The 26,765-nt window shown below is 34.7% G+C and overlaps 1 protein-coding gene across 1 annotated transcript; it reads right to left on the reverse strand.

The window, feature by feature from the left end:
* Positions 1 to 26,765, reverse strand: slc25a22a (solute carrier family 25 member 22a). Its single transcript, XM_048157913.1, has 11 exons — positions 26,568 to 26,765; positions 14,394 to 14,552; positions 11,174 to 11,299; positions 11,033 to 11,088; positions 10,790 to 10,880; positions 10,205 to 10,262; positions 6,931 to 6,991; positions 4,520 to 4,667; positions 4,279 to 4,433; positions 2,121 to 2,196; positions 1 to 2,008 (listed from the first exon to the last, which is right to left on the reverse strand). The coding sequence occupies exons 2-11, from the start codon at positions 14,411 to 14,413 to the stop codon at positions 1,855 to 1,857; spliced, it is 945 nt and encodes a 314-aa protein (XP_048013870.1). The 5' UTR covers positions 14,414 to 14,552; positions 26,568 to 26,765; the 3' UTR covers positions 1 to 1,854.

Here is a 26,765-nt window from a genome sequence, read left to right on the forward strand (position 1 = left end):
GTTCTTCATCTAATATTTCTATTTTATTTCAGCTTAATTCCAATTGAAAAAATGTTTTTAATAGTTTTAGTTTTAGTCAGGGCTATTATTATAAAATAATTATTGTAATTAAAATAACAATTAACCCCTTAAGTGTCATCTTTGAGAATAGACATGAAAATTCACAATCCATTATTATTGCTAAAGTGAAAAAGTTAAAGTATGAATCAAATGTACTGTACTAAACATTTTTTAATTTATATAAAATGTATATTTTATCAAATATTTTTTGCTATCAAATGGAAGCCATATGTCTAACCAAGTTGTGTTCCAAATTTGAAGTTGATATCACAAAATGAGATTTTGTTTAGGCGCAGTACCAAAAATAGCCACCAGATGTCACCGACATTCTATTGAATTTTTTTTTACGCATTCTCCCGTTACAAATTGATAAATTTCTGTCCAAATATCACTTCTATCACAAAACAGTTCCTTTCCGACAATATAAGTAGTTAAAATAAATGAAAAGAAATTAAAGTACAGTTTCCATGGTAAAGCAACATCCGATTTCAAAACAGTTTTCAATCTTGAGTTTGTAAGCTTTCGAATGATACCTAATTTATGATGATTACTAAAATATGTAATATGAAAAAGGGCAAGAGCGGCAAACGGCCCACCAGTGGCATTTTCGTTACTTGAAATAACATTAAACTGAAATAAAATAAAATATACAAAAAATTTATTTTATTTCAGCAACTAGCTAATAAAAACTATAATAGCATCTCAGTGATACTAAAATAACACTGGTTTTAGTTAAAAATAACCACACTGGAAAGAACTGCTTACTCAGTCAGTGTTTGTATGATGTTATATATGTGTCCCATCCTAAAAAATAAAAAAAAAAACTGCTTTGCACATGCAAAATGTTTGAATTAACCTTCAAACTTCCTACAAAGGTGGTTAAAATGAGTTTTTAGATGGTATTTAATGCCGTTCTGACTACAAATAATGAAAGAGATTTGCGTCGGATATGCCAAGGAAGAATTTCTCTTGTGCTGTGGCCATGCAAAACCAATCTCTTAATCTATAATGATCATCTCCCAAAGTGTGCGAACCTTCCAGAAGTCTTAATGGTCGCTACGCCCCTGGTTTGGAGGCATTTCCATTTTGATTCGGCCAATTTGAGAGATGCTTTCAAGCCTAATTCACATTTTCCATTCACTGAAACATCTCTCACAGCTTTTCAGAGAAATATTAATTGAATTAACCTCTGGAGCCGACGTGTAATTTGGAAACATACGCTGAATAAAGCCTAGATAGGGCACAAAGATGTGCTCACAGTAAGCCAGGGATATGTGACGCACACAAACACTTCCACACTTTTCCTCAAGGTCATCCTGAGCCCGGAGGAAAGGCATTCAGAGTTGGCCTAAGAAAGACGGCAAACTAATCAGCATTACACGGCCTCTTGTTCCAGGAAATTGACAATTAAAAAGAGCTTGATATTTTACTACATAATTAAAAGAGCTCCACGATTCAAAGTGTCACGATTGATCGTTGATTTTACGCTTCAAATGTCTCGAGATAAACGACGAGGGCTCGACAACTTCCCATAAAGGATATGGTTTGGTCTCAGCGTGAGACCGGACGAGACACAAACAGGCAGCTTGGCAAACACAACCTCACTTTATGCTCAGTATTAAAACCACCACATTCAGATAAAAATACACAAACGGCACGACAACAAACGATTAAAACCAGTCAGACTGCTTCGCGGTACGCTTTGATCCTTGGATAATGACGGCTTGTGAGAAAGGGCGGGAAACAGACTGGAGCGGTGCATAATGGGTCGGGAAAAGGCAGCGGGATGATTGGTTAGTTGTTCCGTTTGGGAAGATGGCTCAAGATGTATTCGCCTACGCCGAGGAAGTAGACCACCTGAGCGATGCCGAAGAGCGGCGCGATGACGAGAGCTCGGCAGTACGCCCCCTTCAGGAAAGCGGTGGGACCTTCGTTGCGTAATATCTTCCTGTGATCAGATGGAAAAAGGGCATTATTTAACCCAAAGTTGTACTGTAATCAGGGATATCTATGAAATGAGGTCACCTGATGACCTGACTGGCCAATGAAAATCAACTGACCTGATACAGTCCATCACCCCGCTGTAAGTGTCCTCTTGACTTCCTCGTGTGAGCGACTGCAGCCGTGTCTTTATCACTGAAACACACGCGAGCGGTTCAATGGTCAGTTGCGACAGATGTTTGCGCAGCAGTTTCTGCTAACATATTACAGGCTCTGTTCCAGAAGATAGTGAGCTGCTTCACTGCGTACTGCATACTTAGTGTGAGATCTCTAGGTGAACAGTAACTCAGTTCAAGGGAGAATTGACTTGAAATTGTTTTTAATAGAGTTTGACTTTAGTGTATGATGGGAGTAACTAATTTTGAAAAACAAGTATTTAATATTAATATTATAGTATTTAATTATATATATATATAATTTTTTTTTTTTCAGAAAACATTATTATACTAATTAATACTCAGTATCTAAAAAATAGACAAAACAAAAATGAACAATATTCAATGTTTAATGTTCAGTATTTAAAACATTTAAAAACAAATATTGACCTTGACCGTGAATATTTAATATTCAGTATTTAAAAAATAGAAAAACATAAATATTGAAAAATATTCATTATTTAATATGAACAAACACATTTTGAAAAACAAATATTTAATATAAATATCATAGTATTTAATTATATATATATATAATTATATTTTTATATAATTATATTTTTATTATTTTTTTTTATATATCATATATTATATTTTATATATTATATATATATATATATTTTTTTTTTTTCAGAAAATATTAATATTTAATAGTCAGTATCTAAAAAATAGAAAAACATAAATATTGAAAAATATTTATTATTTAATATGGACAAACACATTTTGAAAAACAAGTATTTAATATAAATATTATAGTATTTTTTTTTTAAATGTTGATTTTTTTTTACTATTTAATACTCAGTAGTTTAAAAAAAAATTGAAAAGTATTCAATATTTAATATTCAGTAATAAAAATTGACAAAATATATTAAAAATGTTCAATATTATGCTAAAAATGTAAAAATAATAATATATATTTTTTTTAAATAGACAAAACTAATATAGAAAAAAAACAATACCATATTTAATATACTGAATTAATAATATTCAGTATTAAATATTATAAATATATTCAATATTTAATATTCAGTAATAAAAACTGAAAAAATATATTAAAAATGTTCAATATTAAAAAAAGGCTAGGGAATAATATTTAATATTCACTATTGAAAAATAGACAAAAAATGTAAAATTTAAAAATAAAAATTGAAGAAATATTGTGTATTTAAAAATGGAAAAAAAATTATTATTCATTATTTAATATTCAGTAATAAAAACATATTTTATATATATATATATATATATATATATATATATATATATATATATATTAGCAATATATTATATTTTATAAATGAATATATTATATTTAATATAATATTTATGTTAATAATAAATTATATTTTCAGTATTAAAAAATAAAATAAATATTGAAATAATATTTTTTTTTTTAAATAGACAAAACTAATAAAACAATACCATATTTAATATACTGAATTAATAATATTCAGTATTTAAAAACACCCAGAAAAAATTATAATTGATTTATATAATTAATTTTTATCAACATTTAATATTCAATAATAAAAAAGAGACAAAACTAATACAAAAATATTAAATATTCAGTATTTAAAAACTAAAACTAAACTAATATTAAAACAAATATGTAATATTCAGAAAAATATAGAAAAATATAGAATATTTAATGTTCAGTAATAAAAAAAGACAAAACAAATATATAAATATTTAATATTCAGTATTAAAAACTGAAAAACTTGAATGTTTTAATATTTTAAACTATTTTTTATTTACTATTTTTTATATACTTTTTTATTTATATTTTCAGTTCTAAATGAAATGAATTTGTCTCTGTTTTTCCACTGATCTCAGCACAGTGCATTCTTGGATTCCCTTTCCTGAAAAATTAGGCTGAAGCGAATTGAAAAGGAATAAAGTTTTCAGTAGAGCGTTTGCATCGGGTGTGTTTCAGAAATCGTCCTATATAGGCGCTCTCTAGGTTTTGGAACAGAGCAACAGGACACCAGGAATAATTTAAACACATTGTCAGAACATCATCGTACAAAACATTCACAACAGAGTCATTTCAGCTAGAGAAACGTACCATCTACAGGGTTGACGGCGACCGCGGCCGTGCTGCCCGCGACACAGCCGGATACGAAAGAGACGTAGAAGGGAGCGGGACCGTCTGCGTTTTTCTTCCCCAGATTATTCAGATTAGCAAACAGAGGGAAATAAATGATAGAAAACGGGACATCCCTGAAGAGAGGGAAACACACACCTGAAATAGCCGCGCTGCGTTCTGTCTCAGTGATTGTGTGATATCTGCATGTGTTTTTCCCCACCTGAGCAGCGTGGCTCCCAGGCCCTTGTAAAGACCCGCGATGCCCTTTTCCTTCAGTAGTTCTCTGGTGAGTTGCATAGCTGTGGGGGACTTCATCTCCACGGGACCCCCCGGGGTCACAGCCTGAGGCATGAGCTTCCTCTGCGCCGCTGCACACACACAACACACACTGGAGGATCACACTGAACACACTCACATAAACTACACTGACAAACCTTATTGATATGAAGACTAATGGATGGAGCACTTGAGCACTACTCTTGATAACTTCTTCCTGTGAGCGTCTATATGACAGATCTTAACTTGTGAACGAACTTTGCTAGTTACTAAAAAGTAGTTTGAAAGCATTGTCGAAATTTTTTAAGCTCTCAAAACATTTGTTTGATTGTTTGTTTTTCTTATACATTCAGTATAACTGACAATGACTTAATATTCAGTATTTTAAAAAACATTGAAGAAAATCAATATAATTTTTAATATACTAAATAAATAATAAGATTCAGAACTGATGGCAATGACTTAATATTCAGTATTTAAAAAAGGAACAAATAATATTGAACAAATATTTAATATCTAGTACTTAAAAATAGAAAAACTAATAGAAAATATTTAATATTTAATATTTATTTTATTCAATATTTTAAAAATAGAAAAAAAATAATATTTAAATTAATCAATTTAATATTAATATAATGGGAGAATCAGTATTTAAAGATATTCAGATTTTTTTTTTCTAAAAAAAATAGAAATAACTATGATAAAAAAAAATTATATTCAGTATTTTATAAAGCAAAAAAATATTGAAAAATATTTACTATTTAATATCAAGTATTTAAAAATAGAAAAACAAATATAGAAAATATTTCATATTTATTTTAATATTTATTTTTATTTTAAAAATAGGAAAAATGAACATTAAAAAAACAATATAATTCATAATTTAATATACTAAATAAATAATACTGACTATTTTAAATAAGATTCAGTACTGATGACAATGACTTGTTATTCAGTATTTAAAAAAATAGAAATAACTTAGAATTGATAAAATATTTAATATTCAGTAAGAAAAAAATTAACATTGAAGAAAATCAATATAATTTTTAATATACTAAATAAATAATAAGATTCAGTACTGATGACAATGACTTAATATTCAGTATTTAAAAAAGGAACAAATAATATTGAAAAAAATATTTAATATCTAGTACTTAAAAATAGAAAAACTAATAGAAAATATTTAATATTTAATATTTATTTTTATTTAATATTTTAAAAATAAAAAAAAACAATATTTAAATTAATCAATTTGATATTAATATAATGGGAGAATCAGTATTTAAAAATATTCAGTATTCTAAAAAAAATAGAAATAACTAATTATGATAAAATATTTAATATTCAGTATTTTATAAAGGAAAAAATATTGAAAAATATTTACTATTTAATATCAAGTATTTAAAAATAGAAAAACAAATATAGAAAATATTTCATATTTATTTTAATATTTATTTTTATTCAATATTTTAAAAAAATAGGAAAATAAACATTAAAAAATATATATATAATTAATAATTTAATATACTAAATAAATAATACTGACTATTTTAAATAAGATTCAGTACTGATGACAATGATTATAATTATTCAGTATTTTTTTTAAAAAAAACAGAAATAACTTATAATTGATAAAATATTTAATATTCAGTAAGAAAAAAATGAACATTGAAGAAAATCAATATAATTTTTAATATACTAAATAAATAATAAGATTCAGTACTGATGACAATGACTTAATATTCAGTATTTAAAAAAGGGAGGGAAAAATAATATTGAAAAAATATTTAATATTTAATATCAATTATGTAAAAAAAATAGAAAAATTCATATAGAAAATATTTATTCAATATTTTAAAAATAGGGGAAAAACTATACTGAAAATGACCAATTTAATATTAATACTGGGGGGAAAAAAAATCTGTATTTAAAAAATATTCAGTACCACTGACAATGACTTAATATTCAGTATTAAAAAAATAGAAATAATATTCAGTATTTTTAATATATATATAATACACTGAATAAATAATATTCAGCGGTACTGAATAATATGTTTATATATTATTGCTGACAATGACTTTTTATAACAGACACATTTAGCCTTCCCGGTACAGCACTAAAAACCTCTGCTCTGTAATAAATAAAATGATTCATTTAGCAGACTCTTTTATAAAAGTGAAATACAAATAATAGCCAATGTATCGCTCAATGATGTCTAATAGTCCTGATGTACAGACAGAAGAACAGTGTGACCACAAGGTGGCAGTGCTTCATCTCTCTTCTCTGTCATGTGTCTTCATTTCCCACTTCACCTCCCAACATTCCTTCCTCTTTCATAGTCTAGATTCTTACCGATTCTTCCGGCATCTTGCAGCTGAATCTTCAGCATCTCCATCGGCGTTGTAACGATGACCTGCAACACAAAACGAGCTTAGAGGAAACCTTGAGCTCATTTAAAGGGCCACACACGTATTCAACTCAACTACAAGGAGTTAGAAGTCACAGATTTGACACCTAAAGCCAGTTGTAAATGGTTAAACTGCTTTTAAAAGACATTGTTAATTTTACACTCATGCCTCTCTTTAGCTTACCATAATTTAGCCTATCGGAGCCTCTGCCGTCTGAAAGCCTGTACTTTATGCTACTACTATCTCAGAAAAGAACAACCACATACAAAAACATACAATTAGCATTTCCTCCTACATGCTGAGGTTCAAATGGGTTCATAAAACAGCCTCTGCAAGCCATAATGTGACTTATTTCATATTTTCTGAAGAAATATGTGCAAAATTCGCCTGATTAAAGGTGGTTGCTAAGGTGTTTCCAAGTGTTTTTCTAGGTATTTGCTTACTGGACCAAATCAAAAGTGGTTCATATAGTTCAGCAAAGTGTTGATTAACATAAACATGAAGCGACATCAGACGTCTCGGGGGACGTGTTTATGTGAGCTCGCGCGGCTGTCACTGGAGACCCAATTACACTTTAATCAAATCTGAAGGGGTTTGTAGGTGGACAGTAAGAGGGTTATACTGTCCGTTTGCTGGTCACCACAAACCTGACTCTGCACTATCTGATGGGATTATTTGTGTGTATTTCACATGTCAATCTTAATCTAGAGTCTGCTGTAATCCCATCATTTAATCTGACATGGTTATAAACCTGTTCATTGACAACAGGAAGCTGCTCACCTCTGTCACATGACTGGATCACTATGTCAGTCAAGAAAGCTGTCAATAGTGGAACGCAACGCAATGCTTGGCACATGTAGTTTCTACTCCATCCTCATTATCGGACATCTGTCCGTCTGAATTAAAATGATTTTATTTATAAACATCATGTGAGAACTGATTGCTATTGATTTTACTATCAATAATCATTTTTTATCTACACAAGTTCTGAGCATTACATGATGATGATGCCTCGATTTAATGCTAAATTAAAGTACTTTATATGTTCTGGATTCATTACATTTGCATCTGAGCTGAGGTTTTAATTTCTGTATTTTTTTTATAATATATAAATATTTAATATATTTAATATATGTATATATTTTGTTTAGTATGCATTTGTTGTATAACAACAATTTACTTTTTATTTTTATATCTAAAAATAAATAAAATACTATTAATTAATATTAAATATATAAATTATATATTTTATATACATATATAAATTAAATAATAAATTATATTTTTATATTTAAAAATAAATTAAATAATAAATAAATTAAATAATAAAATATTAATAAATATATTAAATGTATAATTATATATTTATAAATAGATTTAAATTAAATAATAAATTATATGTTTATATTTAAAAATACATTAAATAAAATAATAAATAAATAAAATAATAAAATATTAATAAATATAGTAAATATATAAATTATATCTATATATATATTTATTTATTTATTTAAATTAAATAATAAATTATATATAGAGAGAGAGAGAAATCTAAAAAAATAAAATAAAAAATATTAGATGAAAAACTTAAAATTAAAAATATAAAAACATAAACATAAATAAATACAAATAAAATAAATATATAATATTTTTATGATTTTTTTAAAAAAAGCAATAAAATTGGAAAAAAATTACAACAAAATTACTAAAATTAAAATGAGAACTAAAAAAACTATAAAAATGAAATGCTAATTCAAAAATAAATTAATACAAATATTTGTGCTGTCAAAACGATTTTGTACATAAAATCATTTGAACATAAAATTTTGTAAATATATGTGTGTAATATATATATATATATATATATATATATATATATATATGCACACACACACAAATATATATACAAACTTTATGTTAGATGCTATAATAGAATATAAATAATACTAAAATAATACTGCCTCGAACGAGAAAACATGTTTTTATGCGCATTTTGGACATTTTATTCACATCTTTAGGTTTCCATACAGCTTTTTTTAATGCAATATCTCAAAATTGTCCGAAAAATATATGAATGGAAACCTGCCTAACAAGTCAGAAGAACCTGTGGCCAAATCTGCAGCTGCTTTTGGTATAAAAGGAGTATTTTAGTATCGTACGGTGGAAGAATGCACATTAAAGGGTTAGTTCACCCAAAAATGAAAATAATGTCATTTATTACTCACCCTCATGCCGCTCCACACCCGTAAGACATTCATTCATCTTCGGAACACAAATTAAGATATTTTAGTTGAAATCCGATGGCTCAGTGAGGCCTGCATAGGGAGCAATGGCATTTCCTCTCTCAAGATCCATTAATGTACTAAAAACATATTTAAATCAGTTCATGTGAGTACAGTGGTTCAATATTAATATTATAAAGCGACGAGAATATTTTTGGTGCGCCAAAAAAATAAAATAACGACTTATTTAGTGATGGCCGATTTCAAAACACTGCTTCAGGAAGCATCGGAGCATTATGAATCAGCGTATCGAATCATGATTCGGATCGTGTGTCAAACTGCTGAAATCACGTGACTTTGGCGCTCCGAACCGCTGATTCGATACGCTGATTCATTTATGATCCGAAGCTTCGTGAAGCATTGTTTTGAAATCGGCCATCACTATATAAGTCGTTATTTTGTATTAATATTGAACCACTGTACTCACATGAACTGATTTAAATATGTTTTTAGTACATTAATGGATTTTGAGAGAGGAAATGTCATTGCTCCCTATGCAGGCCTCACTGAGCCATCGGATTTCAACTAAAATATCTTAATTTGTGTTCTGAAGATTAACGAAGGTCTTACGGGTGTGGAACGACATGAGGGTGAGTAATAAATGACAAAATTTTCATTTTTGGGTGAACTAACCCTTTAACCCAGCGTTCAAGGAACCGAATGTCATGAAAATGATTTGGCAGATCTGGTTCTGAAGCACCTGCTTCAGGTGAATGTGCTCAACAAAGGCTGTTTGTGGCAGATGAGCTCACGTGTGTTTAACGGGAGTGTGTTTGTACCCTTAATGCATCTGTGTTTTGTCTCTCAGGCCATTACAGACACAGTGATCTGCTGAATCATCTGTGTGCAGACGTGAATAAAATAACAGTGGAACATCTATTAACGGAGGCTCAAGCGTCAGATAGATTACACAGATGCGTGTGTTTGCATACTGACCTGGCATGTTCCCGCCCCGCAGCCGGCCAGCATCTCTCGCAGCAGAGTGAGCTTCTGCCTGTGGGGAGCGAGAGATGAAGCGTGCGATCAGCGACCTCGCTCATTATCAGCACACACTGAGGGTCGTTAATAATTCACACTTTGACTCGACAGCGGTGGTCAATAATTCACCGGTGCCGTTTTCGGTCACCATGGAGACGCAGCCGAGCAGGGCATTGTGGGTATTGTCTGTGTGCTTCAACCCCTATGTAATATTAATGTCTGTCAGGTAATGTAATCCTGTGTGCTGAATTGATTGAGATGTTTGACAGTGTCGGTATGTCGCTACTGTGGCCGTGTTATACCACAGTATTTTGATGTGTACCATGGTTGCTGGTTAAATACCATATTGATACCATAGAGAAGAGAGGAACGCTGTGTTTGTGGATGTGTTCAAGGCTGGGAATGAAAACAGCCAGTGTGTCAGAGCAGATGATGATGTGTCAGAGTGTGTGAATGGGCACAGTCAGCTCAAAATACTAGTCATCATGTTTATATTGATTTGTGTATTTACTGTGTGTGTGTGTGTGTGTGTTTATGTCTCACCCGTCCTTAGAGAGGTGAAATCTGAAGAAATCATTTGCTGCCAGCTTGATGGCTTTTTCTGGAGTGACAAGAGTTAAGTTCACCGCAGCACCTGAGAGAGAGAAAACATTCATTTTCAGTTACACCTTCACTCTCAAAATATATTTACAAACTTTTAAGTTAAATGTGATTAATCGTGATTAATCGATTTGACAGCACTAGCTGAAAGTTAACTAGTCTACTAACATGTAAACTTGCACTTACCTCTGTACATGCCGAAGTATCCCTCCGACCGGATGGTCTTAATAAGGCAGTCTGACCTGCAGAGCACAATATTTGATGCACATGTGAAATCTGATGAACTGAATCTTCTATATGATTCGAATCGTCTGTTTGAACACTCACATGCTGGTATAGAGACGGGATCCATTCTGCTGGTTCTGAAGGCGAGTCTTGGCCAGATCGATGGGAAACACGCAGGTAACACCGATCAGTCCGGCCACACCGCCGTTTATTAGCTTGGCAGGCAAACTGGAGCAAACAGTGAGAGGAGATGAGACATAAAAGACACAATGACAAAAAAGAAATAATTCATTTTAGGTGGTTGCCATGGCATTACTATGGAGTTGCTAGGGCGTTCTGACTGGTTATCATCTATCATGCTATAAGGTTATGTGGTTCCTAAGGTGTTGTGGGTGGTTGCTAGGGCATTACTATGCGGTTGCTAAGGTGTCCTGAGTGTCTGTTATCACATTGCTAAGATTAGGTGGTTCCTAGGGTGATGTGGGTGGTTGCTAGGGCATTACTATGCAGTTGCTAAGGTGTTCTGAGTGTCTGTTATCACATTGCTAAGATTAGGTGGTTCCTAGGGTGATGTGGGTGGTTGCTAGGGCATTACTATGCAGTTACTAAGGTGATCTTAGTGGTTCTGTGCACATTGCTATGATGTTATGTGGTTCCTATGGTGATGTGGGTAGTTGCTAGGGCATTACTATGCAGTTGCTAAGGTGTTCTGAGTGTCTGTTATCACATTGCTATAAGGTTATGTGGTTCCTAGGGTGTTGTGGGTGGTTGCTAGGGCATTACTATGCAGTTGCTAGGGTGTTCTGAGTGTCTGTTATCACATTGCTAAGATTATGTGGTTCCTAGGGTGATGTAGGTGGTTGCTAGGGCATTACTATGCAGTTGCTAAGGTGTTCTGAGTGTCTTCTATCACATTGCTATAAGGTTATGTGGTTCATATGGTGATGTGGGTAGCTGCTAGGGCATTATTATGCAGTTGCTAATGTGTTCTGGGTGTCTGTTATCACATTGCTAAGATTATGTGGTTCCTAGGGTGATGTGGGTGGTTGCTAGGGCATTACTATGCAGTTACTAAGGTGATCTTAGTGGTTCTGTGCACATTGCTATGATGTTATGTGGTTCCTATGGTGATGTGGGTAGTTGCTAGGGCATTACTATGCAGTTGCTAAGGTGTTCTGAGTGTCTGTTATCACATTGCTATAAGTTATGTGGTTCCTAGGGTGTTGTGGGTGGTTGCTAGGGCATTACTATGCAGTTGCTAGGGTGTTCTGAGTGTCTGTTATCACATTGCTAAGATTATGTGGTTCCTAGGGTGATGTGGTGGTTGCTAGGGCATTACTATGCAGTTGCTAAGGTGTTCTGAGTGTCTTCTATCACATTGCTATAAGGTTATGTGGTTCCTAGAGTGATGTGGGTGGTTGCTAGGGCATTACTATGCAGTTGCTAAGGTGTTCTGAGTGTCTGTTATCACATTGCTATAAGGTTATGTGGTTCCTAGGGTGTTGTGGGTGGTTGCTAGGGCATTACTATGCAGTTGCTAGGGTGTTCTGAGTGTCTGTTATCACATTGCTAAGATTATGTGGTTCCTAGGGTGATGTGGTGGTTGCTAGGGCATTACTATGCAGTTGCTAAGGTGTTCTGAGTGTCTTCTATCACATTGCTATAAGGTTATGTGGTTCATTGGTGATGTGGGTAGCTGCTAGGGCATTATTATGCAGTTGCTAATGTGTTCTGGGTGTCTGTTATCACATTGCTAAGATTATGTGGTTCCTAGGGTGATGTGGGTGGTTGCTAGGGCATTACTATGCAGTTACTAAGGTGATCTTAGTGGTTCTGTGCACATTGCTATGATGTTATGTGGTTCCTATGGTGATGTGGGTAGTTGCTAGGGCATTACTATGCAGTTGCTAAGGTGTTCTGAGTGTCTGTTATCACATTGCTATAAGGTTATGTGGTTCCTAGGGTGTTGTGGGTGGTTGCTAGGGCATTACTATGCAGTTGCTAGGGTGTTCTGAGTGTCTGTTATCACATTGCTAAGATTATGTGGTTCCTAGGGTGATGTAGGTGGTTGCTAGGGCATTACTATGCAGTTGCTAAGGTGTTCTGAGTGTCTTCTATCACATTGCTATAAGGTTATGTGGTTCCTAGAGTGATGTGGGTGGTTGCTAGGGCATTACTATGCAGTTGCTAAGGTGTTCTGAGTGTCTGTTATCACATTGCTATAAGGTTATGTGGTTCCTAGGGTGTTGTGGGTGGTTGCTAGGGCATTACTATGCAGTTGCTAGGGTGTTCTGAGTGTCTGTTATCACATTGCTAAGATTATGTGGTTCCTAGGGTGATGTAGGTGGTTGCTAGGGCATTACTATGCAGTTGCTAAGGTGTTCTGAGTGTCTTCTATCACATTGCTATAAGGTTATGTGGTTCATATGGTGATGTGGGTAGCTGCTAGGGCATTATTATGCAGTTGCTAATGTGTTCTGGGTGTCTGTTATCACATTGCTAAGATTATGTGGTTCCTAGGGTGATGTGGGTGGTTGCTAGGGCATTACTATGCAGTTACTAAGGTGATCTTAGTGGTTCTGTGCACATTGCTATGATGTTATGTGGTTCCTATGGTGATGTGGGTAGTTGCTAGGGCATTACTATGCAGTTGCTAAGGTGTTCTGAGTGTCTGTTATCACATTGCTATAAGGTTATGTGGTTCCTAGGGTGTTGTGGGTGGTTGCTAGGGCATTACTATGCAGTTGCTAGGGTGTTCTGAGTGTCTGTTATCACATTGCTAAGATTATGTGGTTCCTAGGGTGATGTAGGTGGTTGCTAGGGCATTACTATGCAGTTGCTAAGGTGTTCTGAGTGTCTTCTATCACATTGCTATAAGGTTATGTGGTTCCTAGAGTGATGTGGGTGGTTGCTAGGGCATTACTATGCAGTTGCTAAGGTGTTCTGAGTGTCTGTTATCACATTGCTATAAGGTTATGTGGTTCCTAGGGTGTTGTGGGTGGTTGCTAGGGCATTACTATGCAGTTGCTAGGGTGTTCTGAGTGTCTGTTATCACATTGCTAAGGTTATGTGATTCCTAGGGTGATGTGGGTGGTTGCTAGGGCATTACTATGCAGTTGCTAAGGTGTCTTGAGTGTCTGTTATCACATTGCTAAAATTATGTGGTTCCTAGGGTGATGTGGGTGGTTGCTAGGGCATTACTATGCAGTTACTAAGGTGATCTAAGTGGTTCTGTGCACATTGCTATGATGTTATGTGGTTGCTAGGGTGTTGTGGGGTTCAAAAAGTCTAACTCCAGGGATGCTTGACTTTTGAAACTCACCTGATCTGTTTGTCAGCCATTTATCTGGGTCCCTGTACTTCTTCAGCGTGTGTGTGTGTGTGTTTAAGGCGTCAGTGTGCACGTCTTTGCAGATTTCTCAGAGACTTTTTGGTTTTGTGATTTGAGATCTCAGTCCATTCGCCTTCTTGTGCCAGATATCTGAAAGACACGGGAAGAGAGGGAATGATTGAGTCAGTGTGTTTATGATACAGGTGTCATCTCTCACTGTTTGACTCCAGGAATTCTTCACACTGGACTCTTTCTTTTCATTCCCCATCTGTTCCTCTCATCTCAGCTATGTCTTATTTTTATTCTTATCACATTTTGCCGGTTGCTCAGGAAGTTTAAAATAGTTCCCTGGACTCACACTGTCTGATTTATGACACACATACCCGCCTGTCTCTCTCATAGGCCGTTTACACCTGGTATTAAGAAGCGTTTTGGTCTCTTTGACCATTCTGTCCTGATTTCTTCCAGGGGAGGGTAAATGTATGGGCGGTTTTAGATCTTTCGATCTAATGGACAAAATAAGCTCATGCAATTTACATATGAACGCGCTGGGACAATGGAAAAACATACGGAGAGCATCAGCTTTCATTTCTGCTCTGACAGCTACAAGACCGTCCGAACCAGATGAGTGTGTGTTAGAAATCAGGAATGGTGAGAGAACATTGTGCTTGGTACATTTTTTGTCTTCAAACCAAACTTGGGTCTTCAGCCGACAAAGTTTAAATCCCGTCTGGCTAGCACACTTCCCATAATGTTTACGTGTTAGGCGGAGAGTAGGCGGTCGTCTGCGGGTGTTCGAACACATTCGACCACATGAGCGTTTCCACTACGAAAGCAATCCTGTCAATGCGTATTCAACTTCATCTGGAAGTGGTCGAAAGTGGACAAGCTCAAACTTTTAAGTCCCAGTTTACACCTGTATTTAGCATCGTCCACTTGTGATCAGATTGGGGTCAACTCTATTTTAAAGTCATGAAACAGCATTTGTAAGCATATTTACTTCTGTAATGTGACAGTTCTGATTAAAACTGGATGTTCAACAAAAAAACAAACAAATGTAGGGCAGAACTTGCTTTGGGAATTAATTGGATGGTGATAAATGGTTTCAAAATTAGAAGCGGTAGAAAAATAAGAGGGCAGAACTACACCAGGCGAGAACAGAAAATCATTTCAGAACAACTTTTATGAAGAGAAACTTTTGTTTTATTTGGAATAACGTTCAATTTCCATCCACAATAGGAACAGAAAAATGGATTAAGAGTAAAAAGTGTCAATTCTGTTTTCATGTTGACTAAAGAAGAAATTCACAAATTCGCATCAAACAGGGTATGGCTCAATGCCATTGAACTAAAATAAAATATATATTAGATGAAAAACTTTAAACTTTCAAACTTAAAAATGTTGCCTTGGCATTAGAATGAAATAAATAAGTTTAAGTTGATGTACTAAACTTACTAAAACTGAAATGAAAAATGAATTAATGCTAAACTGAAATATAAAAAAACTAATAAAAACGACAAAATCACATAAAAAAGAGTACTAAAACAAACTAAAAATAAAATGAAATATGAAAATAAAAGCTAATTCAAAATATTAATCAATACTATGCAAGTGCATAAATAATACTAAAATAATACTGGCACAAATTAAGACTTTTTGATCAAACCAGATCTACAATGTAAATACTGGCTTTATGTTGTATATTGTGGTTACTGAAACGTTGTTTAAACGCTGTTGAAATGTAGCATCATCATGGCGAACTACATTAAGACCAACAACCCAAACCAGTTCACTATATTCACAGCTGAAAGTGTTTGTCAGCAGCTTTAATGGTCACGTAACCTGCACAATAACAAGAGCCAGAAGTTGTTTGAGAGGAACACGTGTGTGTGTGTGTGTGTGTGTTTCCTGCTAATCATATGTGGAATTTGAACAACTTGAAGACAGTCTGTCTTTCCCCCTTGTTCCTCCCCTCCATTCAGCCAATCAGCACATCTCTCTCGCTCTGTCCCCTCCTCTGTCTCCGCCCTCTCTTCCTTCTGCTCTCCACTGATGCATTTTCTGATTTCTGCTGACTGGACTGGACTCTTCTACCTTCAATTCTGCATTTTCTCTGTCTGGTTTCCTCTTTTTCTTCACTCAAAGACAGCGAATGCACTCTCTTTTAGATTTACCATAAACATTATTATATGTTAGATCAGCACTAACCAACACAAACCAGTTTGGAAACCTTCTGGTCCTTTCAGCAGGACTATTATATTTCCATCCTGCTGATTTTAACTTCTCCCAGAGTCTTCCTCATGATTCGAGGGAATATCAGGTCTGTTTTGACTGGCACAATGTTCCTACTATCAGTGATTTGCAGATATTTAATGTCTTTCGCAAGGTCTCAGACACATGAAGGTCAAGCAACAATGATAAAAGGATAAATCTTACAAGAATTATTATTTTGGGGGGATTTCAAAGTCACTTCTGCTAATTCTCAGATGTTCCTCCTGAGAAAAAGACCCATATGTCTCTTCTAGAGTTTTAGAAGAGTGTCTCTTAAAGGATTAGTTCACTTTCAAATATAATTTTCCTGATAATCTACTCCCATGTCATCCAAGATGTTCATGTCTTTCTTTCTTCAGTCGAAAAGAAATTAAGGTTTTTGATAAAAACATTCCAGGATTTTTCTCCTTATAGTGGACTTCAATGGGCACCAAACAGTTGAAGGTCAAAATTACAGTTTCAGTGCAGCTTCAAAGTGCTTTAAATGACACCAGACGAGGAATAAGAGTCTTATCTAGAGAAACCATCGGTCATTTTCGAAAAAAATGTAAATGTATATGCTTTATATAAACAAATGATCGCCTTCCAAGTGCTTCCGCCAAAACCGCACTTTCGTATTCTTCAAAAAGCTTATGCTGAATGTCCTACACCTTCCGTATTCTACTTACAGAACGAATGCAGCGCCAGTTCGTTTTTTTTCGTAAGTAGTATCAGGAAGGCGTAGGACATACAACGCAAGCTTTTTGAAGAATACGAAAGTGCGGCTTTGGTGGAAGCACGTGCAAGACGATAATTTGTGTTTATAAAGCATATACAGTTGAATTTTTTTTGAAAATGGCCGATCGTTTCTCTAGATAAGACTCTTATTCCTCGTCTGGGATCGTTTAAAGCCCTTTGAAGCTGAACTGAAACTGTCATTTTAACCTTCAACCATTTGGGCTCCACTGAAGTCCACTAAAAGGAGAAAAATCCTGGAATGTTTTCCTCAAAAACTAAGGGTTTTCTTAACTTAAGGGCTTTCATGCAACCGGGTCCTGAATTGTTTCATTGTTTTGAGTTTTATGAACTTGTTTCTTTTCATTTAGACAAACTTAAATTTACCTGAAACTGGGCTGGGATTTCTATTTTCTATTCCCAGCATGCTTTGCCATGACACTCAAAAGGGAGAACAAATGCTAAAATTAAGTGTTATATAATGGTTTTTGTGCAAGATTAATGTTAAGGGGGGGATTTGTAGTATTTAATGCTTTGCTATCCCAAGAGTTTCTGTTATGTGTTTTTTTTGTTTGTTTTTTTTGGATGGAGCATGGGCTAAGTTGAGAACAGGTATTTCATAAATGCCGTACTCTTTCAGCAATTGCTATGCTATGGTAATGTTATCTGAAGAACCATTTTTGGTTCCCCAAAGAACCCTTCAGTGAACTTTCTTAAAAGCCATTTTTTCTTAGTTTGAAGAACATTTTAATAATCTAATGAACCGTTTTCCACTATAAAGTGGAATTTACTTTTGTACAGTGGAGAGATTCCATGGATGTTAAAGGTTCTTTATGGAATCCACATACAATTTTATAGCTCTATTACCAGTGTTGTTATAATAAAACTGAGAGTACAACTATTAAAATTTCCTGAAAGCTGAAATAACATAAATATAAAAAACTTAAACGAACATTAGAAATATTGAACTGGCTACTAACTGAAATAAAATAAGTTCAAGCTGAAGAACTAAAATAACTCAAACTAAAAGCTAAATAGAAATGACGAAAGCACATACAATTACTAAAATTAAAATTAAAACTAAAAAATATAAAAATAAAAGTGATTTTAAAATATTAATCATTGCTACAAAAGTACATAAATAATACTAAAATAACATTTTTTGTGCATGTCATCAACTTTCATTTAAAGTCTATTTTTAAGAAAAAAGAGAAAAAGTTGATACTTCAAAGAAACTGTCTCCAGTATTAAAGATTAATATCTAAACAATTATAGTTTGCTCTGACACATTCATGAATGTTTAGCTTTCACTTTCAATCAAATGAGGAACAGAAGAAGCTGAGAATTATCTTTTTGTTTTAGTAATGGTTTGGTCTTGTGACAAGATATGTGTGTGTGTGTGTGTGTGTGTGTGTGTGTGTGTGTGTGTGTGTGTGTGTGTGTGTGTCTTAAAATCAGCAGAAACAAATCAAATGTTCTTCAGACCACAAACAGGCTCAAACTAGTCTCACATACGCTAAACAACTCTAGCTAAACAACGTAAATAACCAGAAATTTCAGTTTAATATGTTTTAACTCGAATGAATTTTTGCACAATAATAGACACAGAAGTTGCGTAGTCTTTTCTTTCCTATTGTGACGAATATCTGAATTAAACGCTTCTCAAACAAGAACAAATGTAGGACGGGACTTGATTTTGTCCATGTCATTTGTTACTTTTAATGCCACTGAGGAGATTATAATGTAAATGAATGGGCACTTTCAGCAAACGCTGAGCTGTTACCCAGCATGCACAATAGTATAAGTGTGTGTGTGCACTTTAAAAAAGCACTCTGACCCCATTTAAACTCCTGAGACCATCGGAAAGGAACCGAAAACACTCGCCACATGATGTCAACTATCCACAACAACTGCTGCTCTGATCTTCACGCTCATCTAGCAAGGGCGAGCCACTCTAAACACTATATTTCTACACAACAGAACTGAGATAGTTGTCATGGAGACTGACTGAAGATGGCTTTAAAAATTCTTTGAATGAGCGCCAGAGATTTCCATGATTTACAGCAGATTTCATGTCTGTCGTTTATGTGTTTATGTGTGATTATTGAACGCACAGCGTTAATATGTTCATACACACGTCTGTGCTGACTAACAGTCAATATTAAGACAATAATCAATCACTCGTATTTTGTCTTACATGCACTTCCGTTCAAAAGTTTGGAGTCAGTATGATTTTTTTCTTTTAAATTCAGAAAGGAGGCATTAAATTGATCAAAAGTGACAGTAAAGGACATTTATAATGTTACAAATGATTTCTATTTCAAATAAATGCTGCTCTTTTGAACTTTCTAACCCTGAAAAAAATGTTTTTTTACAAAAATATGAAGCAGCACAACTGTTTTTAACATTGATAATAATCAGAAATGTTTCTTGAGCAGCAAATCAGCATATTAGAATGATTTCTGAAGGATCATGTGACACTGAAGACTGGAGTAATGATGCTGAAAATACAACTTTGATCACAGGAATAAATTACATTTTAATATATATTAGCATAGAAAATAGTTATTTTAAATTGGAATAATATTTCACTATTTTTACTATAATTTTGATCAAATAAACCCCAAACCCCAAACTTTTGAACAGTAATGTATATAAAAATACCCTCTGATAGCACACCCACCGTGGTATTCTTTAACGTACAGTAGAGTAGGAAATAAACACCATGGTATTACCATCTGATACTATCTCTGTACCTCCCTTGTTATTTTTGTATTATATTCCCATCATATTAAAAAAAACTTTTTTTCTTAGAGAAAACAAAACATATATAAAATCCACCCATGAACATGTTGTGTTTCTGCCAAACGGAGGGATGGAGAGAGAGTGAGCGAGGATGGAGGAGTGTAAAGAGGGAGCTGTAATGAGAGACAGCTGGTGGGAGGAGAGAGAAGATGGAGGGAGAGGAGGAGGAGGAGGAGAGGAAAGTAGGTGAAGCCGACCTGAGAACACAAGCAGCTGGTGAAGCCAAGAATGTGTGTGTGTTTAACATTACAATCATTCATTCCGGACATGCCACAGTTTCTTACTGTAAACTCCGGCTGGAAGATGTTTCTAGCCCATTGTTTATGATCATCAGCTGGTCTACCAATGACTGGACCTGGTTAGAGCTGGTAGACCACCTTGGATGAGCGACAAACCAAATAGTATATTGTATAAAAACAGCCTAAAATGGATAGTTCCTGCCAAAAAATGAATTTTAAGTCGTCTCTCATGTTAAAAAACTACAGTAAAAACAGTAATATTGTGAAATATTATTACCATTTAAAATAAAGCTTTTCTGTTTTAATATACTTTAAAATGTAATTTATTCCTGTGATCAAAGCTGAATTTTCAGCATCGTTACTCCAGTCTTCAGTGTCACATGATCCTTCAGAAATCATTCTAATATGATGATTTGATGCTCAAGAAACATTTATGACTATTATCAATGTTGAAAACAGTTGAATCCTTGCTAAACAAAAGAATTAAAGGGTTAGTTCACCCCAAAATGAAAATTCTGTCATTAATTACTTAAAGGTGCCCTAGAATCAAAAATTTAATTTATCTTGGCATAGTCAAATAAAAAGAGTTCAGTACATGGAAATGACATACAGTGAGTCTCAAACTCCATTGTTTCCTCCTTCTTATAAATCTCATTTGTTTAAAAGACCTCCGAAGAACAGGCGAATCTCAACATAACACCGACTGTTACGTAACAGTCAGGATCATTAATATGTACGCCCCCAATATTTGCATATGCCAGCCCATGTTCCCAACATTATAAAAGGCATTAGACAAGGGCAGCCAGTATTAACGTACAGCTGAATCATCAGACTAGGTAAGCAAGCAAGAACAGCGAAAAATGGCAGATGGAGCGATAATAACTGACATGATCCATGATATCATGATATTTTTAGTGATATTTGTAAATTGTCTTTCTAAATGTTTCGTTAGCATGTTGCTAATGTACTGTTAAATGTGGTTAAAGTTACCATCGTTTCTTACTGTATTCACGGAGACAAGAGCTGTCGCTATTTTCATTATTAAACACTTGCAGTCTGTATAATTCATAAACACAACTTCATTCTTTATAAATCTCTCCAACAGTGTAGCATTAGCTGTTAGCCACGGATCACAGCCTCAAACTCATTCAGAATCAATGTAAACATCCAAATAAATACTTTACTCACATAATTCGAAGCATGCATACAGTATGCATGACGAACATCTTGTAAAGATCCATTTGAGGGTTATATTAGCTGTGTGAACTTTGTAAATGCGCTGTAATATAGTCGACAGCTCGTGTGGCAGGGAGCACGCGAATTAAAGGGGCGGCGCTGCCTAAATCAGTGCATAGTTAATGATGCCCCAAAATAGGCAGTTAAAAAAATTTATTTAAAAAAAATCTATGGGGTATTTTGAGCTGAAACTTCACAGACACATTCAGGAGACACCTTAGACTTATATTACATCTTGTGAAAAAGCATTCTTGGGCACCTTTAATGACATTATTACATTAATTATGGATGATTTCAAAACACTGCTTCATGAAGCTTCGGAGCTTTACAAATCTTTTGTTTCGAATCAGTGGTTTGGAGTGCCAAAAATCACGTGATTTCAGTAAACGAGGCTTTGTTACGTCTTAAGTGTTTTGCAATTTCAATAGTTCATGTGACTTTGATACACGATCCGAACCACTGATTCGAAACAAAAGATTCGTAAAGCTCCGAAGCTTCATGAAGCAGTGTTTTGAAATCGCCCATCACTAGATATTGTTGAATAAAGTCGAATTTAGTTTTTTTGGCACACAAAAAGTATTCTCGTCACATCATAACATTAAGGTTGAACCACTGTAGTCACATGATCTGTTTTAAATATGTTTTTAGTTGCTTTCTGGGCATCTGAAAATGATCTTACTGGTGATGGAGGCCTCACTGAGCCATCAGATTTCATCAAAAATATCTTAATTTGTGTTCTGAAGATGAATGAAGGTCTTACGGGTGTGGAACGACATGAGAGTGAGTAATTAATGACATTATTTTCATTTTTGGGTGAACTAACCCTTTAAGATGATTGTTCTTTATGCTGCTATGACCTGGTTTTTCCAGCAGCTGTTCCTGAATCCAGTAAAAATCTGTGCACCTTTGACCAAACCACACCCGTCATTCATCTGACTCTGATAACAGATGTTGTACCGACTCCACTTGTGTGTGTGTGTTCAGCGTCTGAAGTTCAATGGACCCTGGATCTCTTGAAATGGCCCATTTATTTACACTCTTATAAATCAAGGTTCTTTATTGGCATTGATGGTTCCATGAAAAACTTTCAACATCCATATGGAATCTTTCCATTCCACAAAAGGTTCTTTATATCTTTAAATGGTTCTTTTTAGAATGTTCTTTGGGGAAACTAAAAATGGTTCTTCTATGGAATCACTGTAGAAACAGTGGAAGCTTTATTTTCAAGAGTGTACAGTATTTCTATCCTCTCTACTATCTCATCTGTGTCTCATTAGACTGTTGTCATGGTTTCAGTCTGACTGCTGTCTGTGTCTGATCTCAGGAGGTTCAGTTGTATTGTGCTTCAAACTCAGAATAATCCAGCTGTGCTTCCTGATTAAACACGTCCGCATGGGATTATAATCACCACACATGACGTGGAGTGAAATTTAACAACCAATTTAGCTGGTACTGCAGGGAACAAACAAATATCATCATGCATCCCAGTGAGGTGCATCAGAAGAGGACAAATATTATTACTATAAAGACGACAATCAGTCATTAGAGAGATTATAATGTCCGATGATGAGAGCAGGGTGGCTGATAATAATATCCAGTATACAAGTCATTTTTAAAAACAGATTCTTTTGATTGGTTTGCTCAAACTGATGTATAAATCATTTGACTAAAACTGTGAGATGGGAACAATATTGTTAATATTAATATTATTAATAATATTGTCAATTATGTTGTTCATTTCATTAGAAAAATACACATAATTTGATCATGGAACATCACGGAAAACACAGCGATAAACAGAAATTGTGCTGCAAAAAAATCAAACGTAACGTGCCGAATACTTTTAAGTGATGAATTAGTTGAGCCTTGATTTATTTTTTTGCGATTTTTGCCTTTATTGTGATAGGACAGTATAGAGTGGACAGGAAGTGAGGTGGGAGAGAGAGAGTGGGGCGGGATTGGGAAAGGTCCGCAAGCCTGGATTCGAACTCGGGTCGCCCGAAGCGCAACGGCGCTATATGTCGGTGCTGCCCACGAGGCTATCAGCACCAATGACGTTATTTTTAACATTATATATATATATTATATATATACTTTCCATTTTTTTACTTGTTAATTTTGAAAAATATGAAATAATATAATAAAAATTAAATAATAAAATTGTATATAAAATACACTGCAAAAAATGCTGTTCTTACTTAAAGTTTTTGTCTTGTTTCTAGTCAAAATAAAGAACCAAGAAGCATTTTCTTGACAAGTAAAAATTATTTACTTGTTTTCAGGAAAAAATAAGTCAAAATTAAGTGAGTTTTTCCTTAAAACAAGCTAAATAATCTTGTTTCAAACCAAAAATAAGATATATAATCTTGTTTTCAGTTTGGATTAAGATTATTTTGCTTACCCCATTGGCAGATTATTGTGCTTGTTACTCACTTTTGACTTATTTTTCCTAAAAACAAGAAAATAATTTTTACTTGTCAAGAAAATGCTTCTTGATCTAAGAATTTTTAGATATTTGGACTGGAAACAAGACAAAAATTAAGAACAGCATTTTTTGCAGTGTATATTTTATTTTTTTAACTATTGATTGTGTGTGTTGAAAAAATACTTGTATCCCCCAATTCTGTAAGAAAGAAAGAGACTAACCCAGCGCTCAGTAGATTCCCAGCCTCAGAGTTTGACCAGTGAATCAATGTGTGTGCAGAAACGAGCCGACAGTGATGACTGACTGACTGAAGAGCAAAGACAGATTTACTGAGTGTAAAGAGTGATGAGAGAGAGATGAATATCAGCCACTGAGAGCCATCAGCGCATGAGCTCTCGCTGTCTGATGGTTAATTGGTTAGCTGATGTACAGTACTCTCTCTCACGAGTGTGTGTGTGTGTTCAGACCGTATGCTGTTTCACTCTCGCTTTCTCTCATGAGGCTCACTAACAAGTCAATAAGAATTTACAGAAAGGTTTAAAAATGTATTTGAACACAATGCAGTGTTGTATCTAATTATGTTGGCACAAAAATTAAACAATATTAAAATGGTCGTTGATTATGATTTCACTTTTTTAACTTTAGTTAGTGTGTAATGTTGCTGTTTGAGCATAAACAACATCTGCAAAGTTACGACGCTCAAAGTTCAATGCAAAGGGAGATATTTTCTTTTAAAGAATTTGCTGTTTAAGGACTACAACAAACAGCTGGATGGTACTACAACGAGCTTCTTCCTGGGTTGGTGACATCACTAACCCTAAAATTTACATAAATCCCGCCCCCGGGAACACACAACAAAGGGGGTGAGGCCATGTTGGGCTGCTTTAGAGAAGAGGAAGAGTTGTTGTAGTAGAGTCTTGTTCATGTCGTCATTTTACGCCGGACTGCTTCACAAATGATCAATTCAACGTTGGATTTGCACAAAAGATGAACATGACGGCACATGCTAGTGGATGAGTTGAATCAACTCCACAGCAACTACATAAATTTATCCACTAACCATTCAGAAACGTCTAAAAGTTGTAACTTCTTCCTGAGTCTCTCCATCAGTGTCGACTCCGGTTTGAACAATGTAAGGCTGAACACCGTTACTGACAATCCTCATTTTGGCTGCGTGAGATTCTCCAGCTTTGTTGTTGTTGAGCTGTTAAAGCTCCACCCTCTTCTGGAAAGGGGGCGGGGAGCAGCAGCTCATTTGCATTTAAAGGGACACACACAAAAACGGTGTGTTTTTGCTCACACCCAAATAGGGGCAAATTTGACAAGCTATAATAAATGATCTGTGGGGGATTTTGAGCTGAAACTTCACAGACACATTCTGGAGACATTATATTACATCTTATGAAAGGGGTCCCCTTTAAAATATAAAATCAAAATAAGATAAAAAATTTAAATAGTTATGAATAGTCTTCATACGGCAGTGACTGTAGGACAACTTAGAAGAAATCTGTAATCTGCAAGGCGTTCTTGTCGTCTTAGTTATCTTTCACCTTTGAGCCGTCGTTTAACTTACACTAAAGGTCACCTGAGACGAGATTGTGTTTCAAAGACAGGTAAAGATTAGTCAATATGAGAAACAGCAGCAAATATCCCAATTATTTCAAGCCAAATTAAGAAATTAACAAAAAGTAGCATGGTTTTTTTTTAAATATCATGGTAATGATAATGCTATGGTACTTTAAAAATACATGTATTATGGTATTTCCAGTTTAACACCATGGTACATCCCACCAGTACAAGTCCAAGGACGCAATTATTTCATCATTGTAAATCAAACTGCCAAAATCAGTGAAGAAATCCTCGCAGTATCTGAACGAGGTCGCTGATAGTGTCTGATGACATAATTCTGCTGCAGAGAATCCTGTTCAAATCTGAGATTCAAGAGCGCGCACGGCGCATCGAGAACGCGCGCGCCGCAGCCCCCTGATGTTGGTGATGATCCGCTGCAGATCTTGTACAGAAATACAGTCCTCTGATCAAATATCATCATCACGCAGCCGGTTAATCCCGCGGGGATCGAACCCAACTAACGTCCGACCGGTTCAAAAACACCCAGATGACACGCGCACCGCTGTATGATGAAAAACAGATGTGTGCGCGCGCGGAACGCAGACTTGAACGCTGCCGTTAGAATTAACGAAGCTGTCAAAGAGGCGCGTTCTCGTTTCTATCACGTTGGATATTAAACGCGTCATTGTGGGAATCGTGTTTTGCCACATAACGGGAAACGAACCGCCGCATCACATCTAATGAACGGCAGTACCGTTATTTCTGTTTCTTCTGCTTTAAAACGGTGACCGATCAAATCACGAATGTTTGAACAACGTTTATGCAACACGAATACTAATATTAATATGATACAAATGCTGGTCAAAGGAATAAAGCGTTATGGAAGAGTATAACAGCGCTACATACCGGATCCTGCTGTTTTTTCCCGTTATTCCGGATTATTATGGCTTCATGTGATGATGTTGCTCCGGTGACAGTGTGATAATAGTTAAAGCTGCCGGTGTTACTCGCGTTCGTGTGTGTTTGGAGGAAAGGGAGGGAGTAAAAGCACGACACGACGGGAGGAGGAGGAGGAGGAGGAGAGGACGGGAGAAAGTGACCGTT

The sequence above is a fragment of the Megalobrama amblycephala genome, linkage group LG15 (genome assembly GCF_018812025.1).
Source record: "Megalobrama amblycephala isolate DHTTF-2021 linkage group LG15, ASM1881202v1, whole genome shotgun sequence".
Lineage (NCBI taxonomy): Eukaryota > Metazoa > Chordata > Actinopteri > Cypriniformes > Xenocyprididae > Megalobrama > Megalobrama amblycephala.